Below are 18,995 nucleotides of genomic sequence, written 5' to 3'. Positions count from 1 at the left end.
GGGATGAGTAGTAGCTTGCCCGGCCGTCTCGTCTTCGTTGGCGGCGTCCAACCCTAGCAAAATTGCCTGCTGGCGGCGCAAGCGGCCTGGGGCGCCCTACGCAGCTCGGGCAGACGGGAGGAGGGCGAGCCGGCGTCTGAGGCCCGGGACCCGGGGGCGGCGGCGACTGGAGGCCAGCGTTTCGGCGGTGCAAGCGCAACGCCTGGAGCCAGACGCGGATCGGTGCACTGCGGAGGCGCGGATCCGCGGACGGCAGGCCGCAGGCGAACGGCCAAGGCAACAAGAAATTGAGGGACGTCCAATCCCTCAATTAGCAGCCAAGCATCAAGGTCAGCTTGATTCCCCCAATCCTGCAATGCAATACCCATTTTCTCAAATAAAATTGGACATATTAACTTATGAGCTTATATATGCCCCGTTCTGTAGGCTAGATTACATAATGAAGAGGACATCTTGTTCTTTTCCTTCGTCTCCTACGTCTGTTGACCCACTAACCCAAGTACCCAACCTTCCGTTGAAGTTGAACAACAATCAGAGAGTGTAGTACAGCGTGAAATAATAGCATCTAGAGCTAGCAATGCGGATGCCGGTAATGCAGAAACCCAATCAAGAGGTGCTAGCAATGATCCTCATGTTGTGCTCAATGATGATGACATTGTTGCAGATCCTGGGCTACGCATACCAACTGAGCAAATGCATCCAAACATTATGGATGCAGCCAAAAAAGCGTATATTTTGAAGTTAGATAAATTGATAGGTGGGGATGAACCAACTCGGCACTAGTTAGGTACTTCTTTATAGTTCTTCAAATTTTTATTGAGTTTGTTGAACAATTAGACTTGGAATTGAGAATACATACGAAATCATGCAATTTAATAATGTTTAGACTCCCGCTATTGTAACTATTGGTATGTGGACTAGTTTGAGTGCTTTAAGTGCTTAGATAAGTGGCCCTAGGCGTAGGAATGGCAATGGGTCGGGTTCGGTTCGGGTGGAGTGTCTGGGCACCCAAAACCGAAACCCGAATCTAAAACACGAACCCGCCCCGAACTCCTTTTTGGGTGAGAATTCATCCCCAAAACCAAAACCCGCGGATACCCGAAACCCAACGGATAATCCGAAACCCGAATAATCCGACTTGCACACAGTACAACGCGACCTCTGTAGAACCCCGCACCCAGATCCGCGGCGGCGGGCCTGCGCTGGCGCAGGAGGCCAGCGCGTCTTCGAGGAGCAGGCGAGCTTCCCTTGGCTCCCGGGATTCCCTTGCCTTGTGATGCTCCTCCTTCCCCTGCATGTTGTTAGCGCTAGTTGCAGCTCGCCACCTCCGTCCCTGTTTCTTCCTCTTCTTCTCCAGTTTCTTGTCCTACTTGACCAATCAAGAAGAGACCAAGAAGGGGACGGGCTGGCAGAGGGCGCTGCTTGGCCAATCAAGAAAAGACTAGGAAGGGGACGGGCTGGCGGAGGGTGCTGTGCATGTCCGTCCAGCAGGACGGCGGCGGCTACAGCCATCGCGACGCCAAGAGCGAGAAGCGCCGCCCGCATGCGTACAGGGCAGATCTGGGGGGCGACCTGCGGACTGCGGCGCCGGGTGCGGATGGGTTGGGAAGGGTGGGGTAGGTGAGGAATAGAAGGATTGCAGCTTTATATAATTAGGGTTTTAAGATGGGCTTTTACTGGGTTGAAAAACTTCGGAGGCCCAACGGAGCTCCGCGGGTATATTTTAGGATCCGCCCCAAACCCGAAATATTTCGGGTATCCGAACCCGAAAATCCGCGGGTAAAAATCAAGAACCAAACCCGAAACCCGCAAACCCAAAACCCGCGGATATCCGCACCAAACCCGCCCCGTTGCCATCCTTACCTAGGCGTGAAATTCTGCCAGTTCTGCCACTGGTCGCCGGTCAAGGCCACCACAACCCAACTAGTTTGTGCGACCGCTACTATTATAAACTGTAAATTCATCCAAAACCTTGCCATCCCTCAACTCCACCCGCTACTGCCTCTCTCCCATTCGTGCTCAGCCTCCTATAGGCTCCGTTATCATGTGCTTCCAATCTGTTATGTTTGTTTGTTTGACATAGTTCATGTGGAGATTGCGTCTGTAGGTACAACCATCCGGCCCGTTTTCCTTTGTCTGATTATCCTTGTGTAGGTTAATTGCCTAAACGATGGTTTATTACTTGATTTACCTGCTCTTCTCAAATTGGGAATCATCAGATAGGAGCCTGTACAGGGCGGTAGAGCAGAAGTGCCTTAACACGTTATCTAAGGAATGATTTGCTGAACAAACTTATATATCTGTATCCAATTGAACTAGCTGTAATAGAACTTTTGTTTCTTACAGATCAACCTAAAAGCTTGTCTACAAAGTTCCCTTTCTGCTGACCACTGGTTGCTGTTGAGGTAAAGATGCTGAAGAACATTTTGAGCCAGTCATGGAGACAAGGTGCATATGTGCTGCAGGAAGGAAATCCCGTACCGGCACTATATACATGCTGGAATCGATTTCACAGTGGACAGGTAACAAGATCATTACCTGACCAAAATGGTTTAAGTATTTAACACTCGAGAGATGTATGTTTGGATTTAACCGAGCAAACTCTCTAGCTGACAATTGTGCTAAAATGTTTAATATGCAATGATGCAAATTGTGTTTCTCTTTTCTTTTTCTATTAAAGATTTTTGGGATAAAAACGTTCTGCTTGAGTTAATGTAACATTTTTGCAAAACATCCAGTAGGCTATTGTTTCCATTTCCCAGTAGCCTTGCTTGCAATTGGATTTGAGGCATGAAAGATCATTATTATGGATATCTCATGGCTATTATGCCAATATAATAGCTTGGCAGCCACTCAGTCCTCCGATGACCTAACCTAATCCATCTTATAATATTTGATGATTAGTGGCTGCAAATAGCTTACCTTTGTTTGTGAACATGATGAAAGAGCAAGTGCCAATAAGCCTTTTATCCATGTGGTAATGCATACAAGTCATTCTACAAAACTAGTCATAGGCCTGTGGGTATCCAGTATAGATTTTTCTGGGAATACATGCAATGCTGAAATTTTTACTGCAATATTTGCACTGATTTTTTTTTTTTGGAAAGAAAGGCCCTAGAGCTGCTATTCCATTAACATAGGAACAAAATGAATGGTCACACAATTGGCGCAAACAAAGCCAGAAAATAACTCAGGCCTGTATTCCAACATTTCCGTGATTGTACATTTTAAGCTTTCAGTTTCAATGATGCCATGTATTTCCCAAGGCTTAAAACTTTCTCCGACTATTTCTATTGAACTTTTACAGTCATTCTCACAATGGCATATAAGCTGCACATTGATACACTAGATAAACAATTCACTTACCAAAGATGCAACAATTCACAATTAAGAGTAAAATGACACCCGCAATCTATGTCAGCAATCATTAATGCTGAATGTGTTTTTGTACATGTTTCCTTTTTAGATTCACTTCCTGAAAGGTGTTGGGTTGTGTGTGTGTTTTCTACCTGTTTGACATTTCTTTTAAAGAATCATTAGCTGATACGTGATCGTTTTCCCCTTTCCAGATCTTAAGCTCTTCCAGGAGCTTCTTTGGCGTGGAGGACTTTGTGGATGAAGACAACAGTAGACCCTACACATACAAAAAGGAAAAGAGATCGAAGAACCCGCACAAGCACATTTCTTTCAAGCAGCGCACTATCGCACACATGGAGCCCTTCACGCTCGACGTCTTCATCTCCAAGCGCTTTGTCTCGGCGTCCCTCACGCACCGTTCGACGTGCAGGCAGGTCGCGGTCGCGGGGACCAATTCGAAGGACATCAAGGCTGCGCTCAAGTCGAGGTCCGACATACCGGCCTGCCTGGCCGTGGGCCGTTTCCTGGCGGAGAGGGCGAAGGAGGCCGACGTCTACACCTGCACCTACACGCCGAGGGAGCGGGACAGGTTCGAGGGGAAGATCAGGGCTGTTGTCCAGTCGCTGATCGATAACGGGATCAATGTGAAGCTCTACCTTGACTGAGCTTTTGATGTATGGAAATATGGGCGACTTTTCTGGTACTTGCAAAATGAGCAGCCTGTGGCATGGTGTTCTGCTATCATGGCCGCGATCACTACCACCCTGTTGTGATATGCCACTTTTTTCTGATACTGAGTTGTTCTCCTGATGTTCTCGTGGTCTCGTTGGCTGAAAGATGATGCGATTTGTTTGTGTGATCATTGGAGACGCCTTTTAGAAGGATTCGACTCAGCGGCGTTCATGCCGTGGAAGCAGGTTCGAAGACTGCCGTGCGCCCGAACCAAATCGGCCTCAGGGTCAGGGGCCGCTGTGCTCTGTTGGCTGTCGCGGCAGTGCCCATTCCGGGTCATGTTTAGTTCGCAAAAAATTTTGTATTTCGGTGCTGTAGTATTTTTGTTGTTATTTGACAATTAGATTTAAAAGATTCGTCTCGTCATTTACAGTTGAATTGTATAATTATTTATTTTTTCAACTGCATTTAATACTTCAGCACGTGTTTGAAGATTCGATGTGATGGAGACTGTAGGAAAATTTTCGGGGCCTAGTGGTTGATCTGAGAGACGACCTGCAGTACATGTTTTCCGTACACGTAGATGGGGATCCATATCAATCGGCTCTGGAGGCGAAGTTGGTAGCCGTGGCATGTGCGGTGGCCAGCGCCAGGAACGGTGGTGCTTCCGGAAAAAAGGGAACGGCAGGCATGGTCGTGGAACGCCACACCGCCAAGCGGGGCTGCCGCGGCTCGGCATCATTCGCTGCGCTCCCCTGTGCTGGACGAGAGCGTGCGCCCCCGCGCTGAGATGATGGGTGCCGCCGCGCGCTGCCGCTGCCGCTGCCGCTCCCTCCCCATCCATTCCATCGTCCATCAGGCCTCTCGTCACTCATCGCCCCATCTTGCCACCGCCAGGCGCCATCATCGGGGAGAGAATGTTGGGGCTCTAATCATCGCAGAATTACCCCACGGTTCGTGCAGCCACGCCCCGACAGGGTTGTGATCGCCTGTCGCGTCTCGAAACAGTGCGGGGGATTGACGGGTTCGCGTCATCGCCTGGCCCAAGGCTTCTCGCTGAACCTCTCCCGGAACGTCCACGCTCACACCGACCCTGACACGACACGAACACAGGCCACGGGCTGGTGCGGCGGCTCAATTCTGTGCGCGCGCGTGACGCCGATATTTTGTGCGCTCTTCCGCCCCGGGACAGGGGGAGAAACCGAAGAGGGTGGCAACGTTTCGCCAGAGTGGGTGCTGGACCTGAACGTGTCGCTTCCAGCGGAAGCAAGGCATAAAGCCATTGGGGGAGGGGGGCGAAAGAAAGGGACGTGGTGCCTATCCATCGATCACCTTGGCGAGATTGACCACGCACTAAACCATCGTGTGCCCAATGTATGCTAGCGCGGCGAGAGTGGCTACGAGCAGCAATAAGCAGCCTATACAAGTCTTTCACGAAAGTAAAAGGGTGATGACTGATGAGAAGAAGAACGGTGTTGCAGGGTTGTATAAGCTACCGCGGAAACGGGATGCGAGGAGACTGGGCCATCGCTCGGATCACGCGCGCAAAGAGGGCACACCCATGCATGGACCAGGCGCAAAGGGAGACGGAAAGGAGGAGCACGAACCAAAGCGAAAATGAAAGGAGAAACGGAATTCTGCCAGTAGTGAAACAAGTTGACACGTAAAAGAAAAGAAAAAAACTCGATCCCCCGGGAGGGGAGGCCAGGACCAAAAACGCGGCCCGGCAGGAGGTGGACAGTTTCTTAAGACTTGCAGCAGGCATTATTGGTGTCCACATGCTGCCTGAGATAACCAGATAAGAGCGCACATTTTGCTGTCAATCGATTAAGCACAGTGCACCTTTTCGCCAGGGCAAGCGATGATCATCTCCTGCACTGTTCCTTTTGGGCGGCGATGATCCATCATCTCCTGCACTGCACTGTTCCAGGTGGACGCTGCCGGCTTGCAGTGCAGGACTTGTTGCATGCCCCTCCTGAATCCGTAACCCCCTCATCAGTCATCACTTGCCCATCAGAGGCGAAAGCGCGCTGGGGGTTTCATTCCTGGGACGCAAGAGCGGGGGCGAGCCGGCGCGTGAGATTCCTTCCACTCGGCCGGAGCCGCCCCCTCGTCGGTCGTCACGCCTGACTGGCACGGCCGGAGCCCATCACCCATACTCTAATCTCTATGCACCCTGGAGAGGAAGGCCTCTCAGCGCTCCTCTCACGCGGTCTCGACGAGTGGCGGCATGGGAGTTGAAGCCCGACGCGGGGCGTCTTTTTGCTGTCGCTGCGTGCCGGGCCTGCGGTGAGTAGCCCCGCCTCTCCACCGCCTCTCGCTGTGCCTCGGGCCCGGCATGGTCTGCCGCCCACACCCTCCCTGCGCTCAGTGGCGGAGCTTGATCTGTGATTTCAGAAAAATGAGGGGGCCATCCTTTAGCTACAGTAATGAACAGTGTCAAAATCACTGTTTATCCAGTGCAAAAATTGCAAAGCCAGGGGGGCCATGGCCCCTTTGGCCATTGAGAAGCTCCGCCCGTGCCTGCGCTCCTCCTCGACTCGGTAAGCGTGTGCCTCCCCGGGAACGATGCAGGACGCCCTTCTTCGGCCCCACTGCACAACCGCCGCTGCCCCGCACCTCTGCTCCGCCCCCGCTGCGCAGGTCCGCCCCGCGCAGGCTAGCCGCCGCCGCGCACGGCTCCACTCCGCGGCTGCGCGCCTCGCCGAGCTCCGCTGGTGATGCTGCCACCCTCGCCCGCTGCTGCTGCGCTGCTGTGGTGTGCGGGGCCTCTCGTCCTTCCCGTTGCGGTCCAGGTCGAAGCACAGGAGGAGCTCGTGGAGCTGGCGGAGCTGCTCGTCGCGGAGACGCGCGTGCTCGCCAGCCGCCGGGGCCGGGGAGGGGTCCTGGCCCTTTGCAGCGCCGGCGCCGTGGAAGGGCATGGACGCCGAGCGCTTGGGGCGGGGGCCGGCGGCGGGCATGGCGTGCGAGCAGGAGCTCCACCGCCGTAGCCAGGTCCCTGCCGCCGCCGGGCGAGCCGCGCGGAGAGAGGAGGGAGAAGCCCTGCCGCTGCGCCTCCAGCCTCGACGCGCTCCGCACAGCCGCGCACCGTCGCGCCGCCGTCGCGCCACCACCGCCGCGCCGCGCCGCCGTCGCACAGCCACCGCAGCGCCGCCTGCCGCCGCCGCTATCACGCGCGCCAGACGTCGTCGTTCCCGCCCCTCCCCACCCCCGCTCCATCCCGGTCGACGCGGGCCTCCACCCCGGCGGATCTCGGCGTACAAGCGAGAGATCCGACCAGTGGCGGATCTGGCCGGCGGCGTTGAGGAGGAGGCGCGCGGGTGGCGAATTCGGCCTCAACGACGGCGTCCAGTGGACCTGTGTTGGAATTTTTTTCTTCACCTTTTTTTAGCCCTCGGAGGCGGTGGTTCTTGCGCGGCGGCGAGGCGGAGCCACGAGGGCAGCGGCCTGGAGGCGGAGGTGCTGGGTAGTGGGTTCGGGCGGCGGACGACTCCGTGCTGGATGGGAGCCGAGCTGAACGGTGGAGAAGGGGATGATTCCAATAGGGATTGAGCTGGCAGTTTTTTTTTGTTTTTCCTTTTCATTTTTTTGTACTATATTTCTTTCAATTCGATAGAGCTCACGCGCGTGTATCGTCCTAGTCATGCCGCATCCATCCAGCGTTTGCTCGGCCGGCGCGCGGCGAGGGACGGGACAAAAACGTTCCACCCGGGGACGCGGGGCACCAACCGGCTGACACCCAGCAGCTAGCCTGTGCCGCTCTCTTGTTTATTCGTTCCGGTCGCAGGCAGTGCTCGAGTCCACCAGCGGTTGAGCTGAAGCCAACAGAACAAAAGGAAAGTACCCCCAATTCCTAGCTACGGGGGTCGCTTTGCTTCGCTTGACCGCTCCACTCATACGGTGGAAGTTTGAACTGACCGGCTCTGCTAGCTTGCTTTGGCATTGTTAATTCGTGCTGGAGATCGATCTGGACCCCACCCCGGACACCCACTAGGATGCATGGATGGAACAAAGTACAGAAAGGTTAACAGTAGCAGAAGACTAGCCGGGCTGTGTTTAGATCCCTGGAAAAGTGGGAGAAAAAGTCACATCGGACATTGTAGCACACTGTAACACTTTTTGTTTGTTTGTAGTAAATATTATCCTATCATAATCTAACTAGGCTCAAAAGATTCGTCTCGTAACGTACAACAAAACTATGCAATTAGTTTTTTTATTTACCTACATTTAGTACTCAATGCATGTGTCATTTGCTATATTTAATGTTTCGATGTGATGAAGATGTGATGAAAAATTTGGATTTTGGGAGGGGTTTTTGAGGCATCTTTTTTTTTGGGAACAGGGTTTTTGAGGCATCTAAACACACCCCCGGTGTTATCTGCTGCATCCATCCATCCCATCGCCAAGGCAACCGGCGCGGATTGCTTGGACGCATGCCTGACCTGACCATCCTAACCATTTTCTATCCACCGTCACCGGTGGCATCTATGATCTGCTATGAACTATGATGATGGATGGGTGCAGGTGAAGAAGGAACTTTCTCATCTAAGGGCCCGTTTAGTTCTAAATTTTTTTCTTGAGCTACAGTAACTTCAAACATTTGACCACTAATTAGAAATATTAAATGTGGATAACTGACAAAATCCATTCCATAATCCCGAGCAAAATCGCGAGACGAATCTAATAAACCTAATTATGTAATGATTAGACAATATTTTGCTACAGTAATCAATTTCTAATGATGGATTAATTAGACTTAATAGATTCGTCTCGCGATTTTCCGTCCGTCCGTGTAATTAGATTTATAATTAGATCATATTTAGTCCTTCTAATCTTCGATTGAAAATTGCTATAGTAATTTTTTCCAAAAAATTTTGGGAACTAAAGCGCCCTAACCAACGGCAGCGTGAACGAGCAGGTGTTGCTCGCCAATGAACGGCGCTGGCAGTTTCACTGCTGCACCTTACCGTTCCGTTGCTGTCACCTGGTGACCTGCCCCGGGTGGGGTCAAGACAAGAGCGATGGCTCTTCTCTCCCACGATACAGGCATCGTTTGGTTTGCACTAGGGTTTTAATGTGCTATAAATAGTAACATTTTGACCGTTAATTATGGTGTCAAACAAAAGTAGTTTACAAAACTAACTACAGAACCCTGCGCTAGTGACTTGAAAAATCTAATAAGACCTTTGACGCGCGATTAGAAAATGGTTACTGTAGCATCACTGTAGCCAATCATCGATTAATTACCGTCATTAGATTCGTCGCGAAAAGTTACACTCATCTCTAAAAAAATTTTACAAATAGACTTCATTTAGTATTTCATGCATGCGAGATTTTTTTTTCGGAAAACATGTGCGCTATTTTTATAAAATGTCAAACAAGGCCACTGTATTATTCCCTGCGCCGCCGGCCAGGCCTGCACGAGACATCGAGAAGCATCAAGCCCCACACCCACACCTGCTGCCTGCTGGGATGGAAAAAGGAAAGAAAGAAAGAAGGGGGAATAGAACGAGCCCGCTCTCCAACAAAAACGAACGAGCACGGACAGGCGACGGAGACCGGGGGGCCAGACAGCGTCCAGCTCCTCGTCCTATCGCTCCCGAGAAGCAGGTGGAGAATCGTGCAGCAGTGAACGGAGTGACACTGCCCGGCATCCATGGTGTCTCCTGTCATCGAGCGCTACCGGCTACTGACTGACGGCGACGGGTCTCCGGATGCCAAACCAAGCATACGCACGAACGCTCCTTATCATCCTCCTCCGGATTGTCGCCGACGAAAATATCTGACAATCTTGTTTCTGAATAACGTGTGGTCTGACGATTCTTTTTGGATTTGGAAACAAAAAAACTGAACATGCTGGCACAAAAGGTGGCACTTAACTATAAGTAGTGTCCGCATTGCTGCGGATGCAAACAATGGCACCCTTCTGAACCCCTAATGATGCTGTTGCTTGAACGCAAGAAGATGATTACAATTATACAGAAACATCTGACGTGCTGCCAGTAAACAATACAGGTGCTGTGCTGCACCTTCCGGGAGGCTGGGACCCGTGCAACAACCGTCGACATGGCGATCCGATCGAACGGAACACCCATCCGGTTCCGGGGTCCAAGATAGCTCACCTGCTGCTGGGACAAAGGTAGCTTGAGAACGGCGACACGAGGGTATTTTTATGCTGCTGTGACGCCCGGGCAGCGGAGAAGCTCGGCGACAGGGTAGAAAAGGGAGCCAGGAGCCTGTCAACCTCGTGTCCCCCCTTCGTTCCTTCTGCCTGCCTGGCGGCCATTGCACGGCGGCTCCACACCCGCCTCCTTGTGCTTTCGTGTGTGCCTCCGGCCCTATAAGTACACGGCACTGTCACGCAGGCACTTGCAGAGCCATCACTAGTCAGTCTCAGTCAGCTGTGAGGAGTTGAAGACAGGAAGGGGCGCAGCTGCAGCAGCTGGTACGAGAGATGGCGATGGAGAAGGGCTGGAAGGCGAGGGACGTCGCGGGTGCCTTGGGCATGGAGGTGGTGGACGAGGAGGAGGACGACGCGGTGGCGGCGATACCGCCGCCGCAGACGCCGCTGGAGCCCATGGAGTACCTGTCCAGGTCGTGGAGCGTGTCGGCTTCGGAGATTTCGAAGATACTCGTCGGCGGGGGCAAGAAGAGCGGCGTTGCGGCGGCGATGAGCCGGCTGCCGGAGATGACCATACCGGAGGACTCCGTGCTTGCCACGTCCATCGTTCCTCATCTCCCGTGTCATCAACAGCATGTAGCCCACAGCTCAGTTGATCCTCTGTTTGCCCCCCCGTGGGCTATCCTTTTCCCGTCTGATTTCATGGTGCTTCTGCCGCAACATCTCTGCAGAGGGGTGCGAGAAGGAATTCCATGAGCAGCGGCCACTACCAATCGATCGGCAGATGGTTCCAAGTCCACCACGGGGAGACATGCCGGGTGAGGCAGAGAGGCAAGGAGAAGCAGCGCGCGGAGAAGGCCCACGTGCACGCCATGGTGTCCGTGGCGCGGGTCGCCGCCGCGGTCGCCGCCGTCGCGGCGGCCACGAGCTGCGACGCCCAGGCCACCAAGATGGCCGCGGCCATGGCGTCGGCCACCGAGCTGCTAGCTTCGCACTGCGTCGAGGCCGCTCAGCACGCGGGGGCGCGCCACGACCAGGTCGCCGGCGCCGTGCAGGCCGCGGTTGGCGTCCGGAGCCCCGGTGATCTGATGACGCTCACGGCGGCCGCGGCCACTGGTAAGGAATCCAATGATGCCGTTGCCATCTCCTCTGATTCCGTATGCTGATTCAAACAAGAATATGCTGAGTCCGTATGTATGTTTGGCTGTTTTGGCCAGCTCTGCGAGGAGCTTCCACACTGAAGCAGAGAGTGCAGCGAGAGGCGAGGAGCAATGCGAGTGTTCTTCCATACGAGAAGGGGAGCGAGAAGGGCCATTCATGGAGTACGGATATCTGGTGCAAGGAGGGGGAGTTGCTGAAACGCACAAGAAAAGGTAGGATGAAAAACGGTGGGCTCGTCAGAACATTCTGCTACGAAACATCAAAATCTGGAATCATGACAACTTGTATCCATGCATATGCATGGTCGAGAAAACTAAGGTACAGAGTCTCGTTCTTGATGCAGGGGATTTACACAAGACAAGAGTATCTATCTACATCAACAAGAGGTCACAGGTTAGAGGAATTTTATTCAGTTAGAAAATGCTGAACAGACTCGAGAGAGATGCAGTTGATGCTGACGACGTTCTTATATACCAACAGGTGATGCTGAAGCTGAAAAGCAAACACATCGGAGGTGCACTATCGAAGAACAACAAGAGTAAGTTCCAACACTTTCTACTACCAGAATAATGGAAATCCCTGGTTCCAATATTTTCATGAAAATTTTATTGCGGACGCGAGTAGTGACCCTTGTGCCTGTCTGTGTGGTTGGTCGTAGGCGTTGTTTACGGCGTATACAGCGAGCTTCCGACATGGGCGGAGCCAGGGAAGGACTCCATGGAGGAGACGTGCTGCTTCGGCCTGAGCACGGCGCAGGGTCTCGTGGAGTTCGAGTGCGAGAGCAGCGCGAGCAAACGGAAGTGGGTAGACGATGTGCAGAACCTGCTTCGTCAGGTGGCCCTGCAGGATCAAGTAGGAAATAAACTGGGGCTACTAAAACTCAGCTAATGCAGTCTCGATTTGTACGCAACCATTCTCCTTCCTCATGGTAGCAGACGGTGTGTTACAGGAAGTGCCTTGCATTAGGGATGCGAGGCGTACAGATTGATGGTACTCTTGTCACTGACTTTATATTGCTGTACTACATACAGAATGGTGAGATACGGAATAGGTTCTATGTTTTTTTTTTTGTTTAAGAGTGAATGTTGTTGTCAACTAAATGTATGCCAATATGCCAATTTGTAAAAAAAAAAGTTTATGGCCTTATCAGTCGTCATCGCCAGAATAAGGGGGGAAAGACAAGAAAAGTAGACACCTACTAATCTCCCAACGCAGACCTTAATGAAGTGGCTTTAGTTAAAAGTGAGCTGCTTCGGTCAACAAGTTTTGCCATCGTCCAAATCTTGACAAAGCCTCAAGAATGGCAACAGCTCAAATCTAGTAACAAACCGTGGCGGTAGAAAGCTAGCCCTGGCCAACAGTGCCTGACAAGATGGACAGGCAGCACTACTTCTGGGTGCTGAGTTGCAAGCTTTGGGCTCAACTGATATGTGTACTTCAGTTTGAGACTCAACTTCCAACGTGTACTAGCACAACCTACGAACACTTATTAGTTTTAACCTTTTGACTTTTGAGGTCATCCGCCGTACGATTTTCGTGCAGTAGACCAACTGAAATATACCATACCTTCTTATTCAGATTTATGAAAGCTGCTGCATAAGTGGAGCACGTAGACACCGCGGGGGATGCGCTGGAGGTCACAGGTCAGCGGCTCAAGCGGGCAAAACCGAGTCACCAGGCTGGCTGAGGGCTGAGGCGCGCCCGGCCACGGACCACGCCGGAGGAAGTGAGGAACGAGGAGGGGGAGGTCGGCAGCAGAGCACACACACTACGGACGGCGGCGAGGTCGCGAGTTTGAGACTTGCAAGGAGAGAAGTTGGGCTGGACAGCTCAAATTGGTTATAGTCTTTATGGCCCATATACAGTTGAGGGTCAGTCAAGTCCGGCTAGGCGCAAGTCCAATCCTGTCAAGCCCAGTCCGAGTTTGAGCGGGTTGCGTGCGTTGCTGCCGTGAGTTTAAGTCCGAAAGGAACTTTCATTGCTTTCTGTGTTAAGATATCTCTAGGGTTAGGGATAATAATGTGCTTATACCGGATATGCCTATGAAGGGTTAGCTCTATATAATGGAAAATGTACCTTATCATTATGATAATAAAAGATCAGTTCCATCCACGTTTTGTCTCTCTTGTGTTCTTTGTGTACTCGGGATCGGAAAGGGAGACATGTCATCTACATCTTCTCTACGCCTCATCTGCTGTCGGGAAGGAGACACGGAACGGGGGATTCACAACGACACCTACATCACGTTATCAGCAGCTCTACCACGCTCAAGTATGTCGTTTATGATCCCCGCTAGATTCTCCTTGGCAGAAGAATTCTGGTGGCCGGAAGTCCTTTTTCTTAATAGATGCGTTCATGGTTACCGCTAGACGTTGATCTACATAAGTTTTAGGTTGTTTTCGTTCTAGTTCGGTGTAGATCCGTTTTGCTTTAATCCTAGATTTGTTTCTTCTAGCACGTTAGGAACCCTGCTGGTTCTCGTGAGTAGTTTTTGCTTCAATCCTAGATTCAATCTAGTATGGCTTTGTTGATCAGTAGTTTTTTTTGGTTCCTGGTGGCAAATTTTTTTTTCTTTTGCATGCCATCAAGGAATGTGTCGTGGATGCGACTGCCGCCGGCTAACCCAACGCATCGCATGCGTATGCTGGCGGCATGTATCCTCTCGGCGCCGGCCATCCCAACATGCATGCCGATTGGGCCCCTACATGCACGCCGGCGACCTTGCTAGCATAATCATGTATCTAGCAAGCTAGAATATTTAATTAGCTTTAGTGATCAGCAAACTAAGTATAGACCTTCAATCTATGGATTGATTTCATGACTAGTGTTACTCAGTTTTTTTTTGATAAACTGGTTTACGGCACTGGCTACCACTACCGGATTTCGATACTTCGCCGTGTGCCCCAGGCACATGGCGAAGCCCCCCGGACACACGGTGAAGATTTCGCCGAGGGTCGCGCACGGCGAAGCGCCGACGGCAACTACAGGCACGGCAAAGGTCGAGTTTGCCGTGTGCCAAATTTCGGGCACACGGCAAACAACTTTGCCGTGTGTTTGTCGAGGTACACGGCGCAAAAAAGCAAGAAGACGGCGGGACCGGAACCTGATAGCGTCGGGATGAATTCTCCGTGCGCCACAATTTCAGGCACACGACGACGATAATTAGTTCGCCGTGTGCCAGGGCCCGCGGCACACGGCAAAGGATGGTCAGTTCGCCGTGTGCCGCCTCCTGGCACACGTCGAATTGCGCACACTTTACCGTGTGCCAAGCCCATGACACACGGCAAAGTAACCAGAAACAACCTGTTTTTGTTTTCCGCATTTAAAGTACCCACTCAAACCATATATCATAGATCATATATCATAACAAGCGCATGCAATATATATATATATATATATATATATATATATATATATATCATGACAAACCACAAATTCACAAGTCAATGCATAAATTAAGTTCACAAGTTTACAAATCCTTATTGAAAATCCTCCTAGCATCATCAAGTTTACATCCATAGAGGCACAAATTAACAAGTTCATGGCTGAGGTGGGTCGTCGAACAGCGGTGGGGCGTTGAGCTGAGGTGGCAACATGTTTTGTACGCCCGGCGACAATTCTGGCGTATTCGATGCCGCCGATAGATTCTGCAAAAAATGTAAGACAATAAATTGCAGGTGAGACAAAAACCAAGTTCTTAAGTTATAATTCATGAAAGGAACTTAAAGATCCAACCACTGTAGAGAGGTCGAAGCAGGTAAAGGATCAGATGTAAAAAGAGCAACTCAATCTTGCAAGGAAAAACTTTATCCAAGAATATAACTTTAGCCTAGCTTCTTTTAGCTTGGTGTCAAGATAATGCATGAAACCATATCTCCGGACTTTAACTTACCAATATAAACATTTTCATCTACAAATGTCAAAAATGTTGAAATTTGTACTATAATATATTATTAACATTGAATTTGGATTTCAGGTAGCATAAACCATTTTAATCCGAGGACACTACTTTCAGCTGTGGATTTTGTAGCTCCTATATCGGGTGCTCCAAATAAACAATACTCCATCTGTTGAAAATACAATTTGCTTTAGAACATTCCTATATATACCGTAGGGCTGCCCTCTACCCTCATATGACGCACTAGCAAATCTGTGCAGACCGCTTTTAGTCTAATGCTCAACAGAAGTTCAAACTTTCATTGAAATACTTGATTTCGAATTCCTATGATAATGCATCTTGTAATTCGAAACTTCAGTTTCGAATTTGATTTGCAAAACTAGATCGACCAAATTACCGCAAACGAAAATCAAGATACTCACCGGAGGAGTAGTAGGAGCAGGAGCCACAGGGAATTGCATGGCTGGGATGGGATTACCCATTTGGACAGAAAGACTTCGAATGTAGTTGTACATCTGGGCCATCTCGGCCGCCTACTTCTGCTCGTTCTCTTGTCGTAATCTCCTCTCTTCGGCCAACGCCGCCTCGTATGCCGCCTTTTGCGCTAGCATTTGGTTCTACAATATTTCATGACAATATTACAATGCAAATCAAATATATGTACAAAACGAACGAACTATGAATAAATAAGAAAAAATCTGAATTTCCTGCACTTGGAGCTGCGACGTGGACAGTCGTGGGCGTATGGCCGGGCTATTGGCCGTGCTCCTCGCTCGAATCTGGGAGAGGGTGGGAGTGCTGGCTGTGTCTACAAGGCCGTCGCCAACATAGTAGCGCCCATGTTTCTTGCCTCCTCCCGCCCTCATAATGACTTCTCCATCAAGGGGCTGGGTCCTCAGATCCCAGTCTGGCCCATGGACCTGTCTTCCCATCTCTGTGTACGCCTGGATACGACTGTGGACGGACATGTTGCTGTACGCCGAGAGCGGGTCGTCAGGGTTGTAGGTGACGTTGGATGTCACCTTGCCCTTGCGGGCCAGAGCCCATCCCATGAATGGGGGCACTCCTGGCCTTCATGTGAGGACGACTGCGAAAAAGGAAAAAGTTGATTACCAATTATGCTGAATTGAACATTAGATTAGAGAAATCAGTCTGTGTAGTGTGTACCCATCTAGCCCTGTACTCGTCGTTGTTGAGGCTGCCTTGGTGGTGCGCTGGACCTGGCATTAGCAATCGCCGCTGACGGCCAGCATCGTGCTTCTCCTGCCACTCCGGGTCGAACCACTTGTCCACTATGCGCTCCCAGCACACGGTATCATTACGACACCACCACGCAGGAACCTACACGTGATCAAATGCATGACAAGTAAGAAGAGAAACATTTAATGATGTTTTTAATCTCAAAATAAACTTAAACTTACCTGCAAATATTGCTCTCGGGTCAGCTTCAACTCTCTCGCCTCAGGCTTCCCGATCTTCTGCTTTAGGAAAAGTGCACAAAAGTTGATGACGCACTGGACTTGCGCCTCATAATGCATGTCCTTGACGAATTTAACGCATCAATTGTCAGCCACAATCGCCGCCCTCTCCTCGTATCCTTCATCACACCTATAAAAATCCTGCATATAAAGACAATGGATCATGTCATCATTGAAAAAATATTGAATGAATGTGATGTATTCACCATTTTTTGACGGAAAAAACTTACCCAGAGCTCGCCCTTTACCCGCTCCACCTTGTTCTCAAAGGCTGTGCCGCTCCGATCCAACTGATCGTTGTTGGCGGCGATGTAGTGGTCCCACGTCCAGGCCGGCTCGTATCGTCCTTGATAGTGGACCAGGCCTGGGAAGTGCTCCCTGCACAAAAGACCCAGGATGCCGTTGACCTTGCGTTTGTGAGCACCGCCACTGAGGATAGTCCAACTCCTGTAACCATTGATTAAGAGAAAATATTAGTTTGTAATGTAATTTTCGAGTTAGGAAATGAAAAAGGTAGTAATAAAATGTCAAATTACTTACATATCCCCGGATGGTCGAATCAGCGGGCGCAAGGCAACAGGTATCGGCCTATCTGGGAGTCGCGAGGGACCTCGCAACCAGACAGCCGGCGTAGAGGTATCCTCGGCCGTGTCCTCCTCAGCACTAGACGACTCCCCCCTCATCCTGCTCGTCCGCCTGCCACTCCTCCTCCCGCTCCTGCTCCTGGTCCTGGGCAGGCTCCACCACCACCACCTCCTCCTCCTCCTCAGACGGCGGTACAGGCGAAGGCTCCCGACGTCTCCTGCCTCCACCCTTCCCTCGACCCCTCTTGGGTCCACCCTTCCCTCGACCCTTGCCTCGCCCCAACCCGGAACTCCTATCGGAGCCCTCACCAGCATCCGAGTGTGGCATCATTCTTCTGTACAGTGAGGCGGCCGATCGTTGAAGTCCGCCGCCCGGCATCTTTCTTCAATCACCTGCAATTAAAAATAGTAAACCAATCAACACACACACACACACACACACACACACACACACACACACACACACACACACACACACACACACACATATACACACACACAAAATGATCTTATAAAGAGAAAGAAAAAATACGACATAATTAAAAAGTAATATTAATAAATCAAATAGTATGGATCATACATGTATTAGAAATAATCATCTTCATCGGGATTAGCTGGATCATATGTCTCATCATCACTATCACGCAAGTCGAGAAGTTCAAGCTCGTGCTCTAAAGGTGGAATTTCATCCTCATTGTCATCGCCTAATTGTAATCGCTCAAGTAATACTAGGTCCTTCGCATTACGAACCTCCTCATCAACGTCGTCCTCGTCATCAACCATTTCATCATCGTGTACTTCCATTTCGATCACTCCGGTTAAGTCTATCTCAAAATGCCCTTCAAGCCCATCTTCTTGAAAGAACTCCCCGTCATATGTGTTTGGGTCTATGTTGTAATCCTCATTATTTGGAGTAGTTACTTTACCGTGTGGTGATACCTTGTACACCACGTCCCAACCCGTAAGGCGATCGTCGGTTTTGCACGGATATGAAAGATAATAAACTAGCGTGGTTTGTTGAGCCACAATATAGACATCGTCTCCTGGATACACTGATGACTGGCGAATTTCGACTAGGCCGAGATGAGGAGTCCGTCGCACTTCGTTAGGATCAAACCAATGGCATTTGAATATGATAGGCTTAAGAGGTTTGCAACCATGAAATGTGAGTTCATAGATTTCCTCAATTATGCCATAATACTCGACCCCATCAAGGGCTGTCGTACAAACGCCGGAATTTGTGGTTCTTCGATTGGGCCGACTCTGCTCGTGGTTTTTTGTGTGAAAGCGATATCCATTGACATCATAACCAGAGTATGACAAGACCCTATAGGCACAACCATTGGCAACTTGTCTCAACTCGGGACACATAGACACATCATTTTGGGCCTGCAGGTAGAAGTATGATGGTTTGTTATACTATTCGCACGGACAAGAAACTTCAAATGTCTAACAAGTATGAGGATTTGTTATACCTTGTGCTTGAACCAAGAAATGAAATCGGGGGCTCTTTGTCCCGCACCAGACTTAAGAAGGGTGTCAACTTCGTGCGGGGTTGGAACTCTTCGGCGACGCCAGAATTGTTGAGTAAATTCCCTATATAAACAAGAGGTAAAGGGGGTTGGATGCAGAATAGTTAATACTCGAGCAAATAGTTTGTTGAGAACTTACTGTATGTACGGCTCGACTTCCACTAGGTTGGTCAACACATACATCATGATAGT

General features: G+C 50.5%; 2 protein-coding genes across 2 annotated transcripts; both read left to right on the top strand.

Annotated features, from left to right (window-relative positions):
- The first annotated feature begins 13 nt into the window (after positions 1–13).
- LOC120690789 lies at positions 14–4,167 on the top strand. Its single transcript, XM_039973599.1, has 4 exons — positions 14–232; positions 317–329; positions 2,347–2,522; positions 3,570–4,167. Exons 3-4 carry the CDS (start codon positions 2,412–2,414, stop codon positions 4,020–4,022), a joined length of 564 nt encoding a protein of 187 aa, XP_039829533.1. The 5' UTR covers positions 14–232; positions 317–329; positions 2,347–2,411; the 3' UTR covers positions 4,023–4,167.
- A 6,093-nt stretch (positions 4,168–10,260) lies between these two features.
- LOC120692498 (VAN3-binding protein-like) lies at positions 10,261–12,457 on the top strand. The gene is made up of 6 exons (XM_039975815.1): positions 10,261–10,786; positions 10,882–11,266; positions 11,368–11,523; positions 11,655–11,704; positions 11,792–11,849; positions 11,970–12,457. The coding sequence occupies exons 1-6, from the start codon at positions 10,484–10,486 to the stop codon at positions 12,197–12,199; spliced, it is 1,182 nt and encodes a 393-aa protein (XP_039831749.1). The 5' UTR covers positions 10,261–10,483; the 3' UTR covers positions 12,200–12,457.
- The last annotated feature ends 6,538 nt before the right edge of the window (positions 12,458–18,995 follow it).

Source organism: Panicum virgatum, chromosome 9N (assembly GCF_016808335.1).
Source record: "Panicum virgatum strain AP13 chromosome 9N, P.virgatum_v5, whole genome shotgun sequence".
In the NCBI taxonomy this organism is placed as follows: Eukaryota; Viridiplantae; Streptophyta; class Magnoliopsida; order Poales; family Poaceae; genus Panicum; species Panicum virgatum.
The sequence above is the reverse complement of the archived record's forward strand: the minus strand, read 5'-3'. Positions and strand labels throughout refer to the sequence as shown.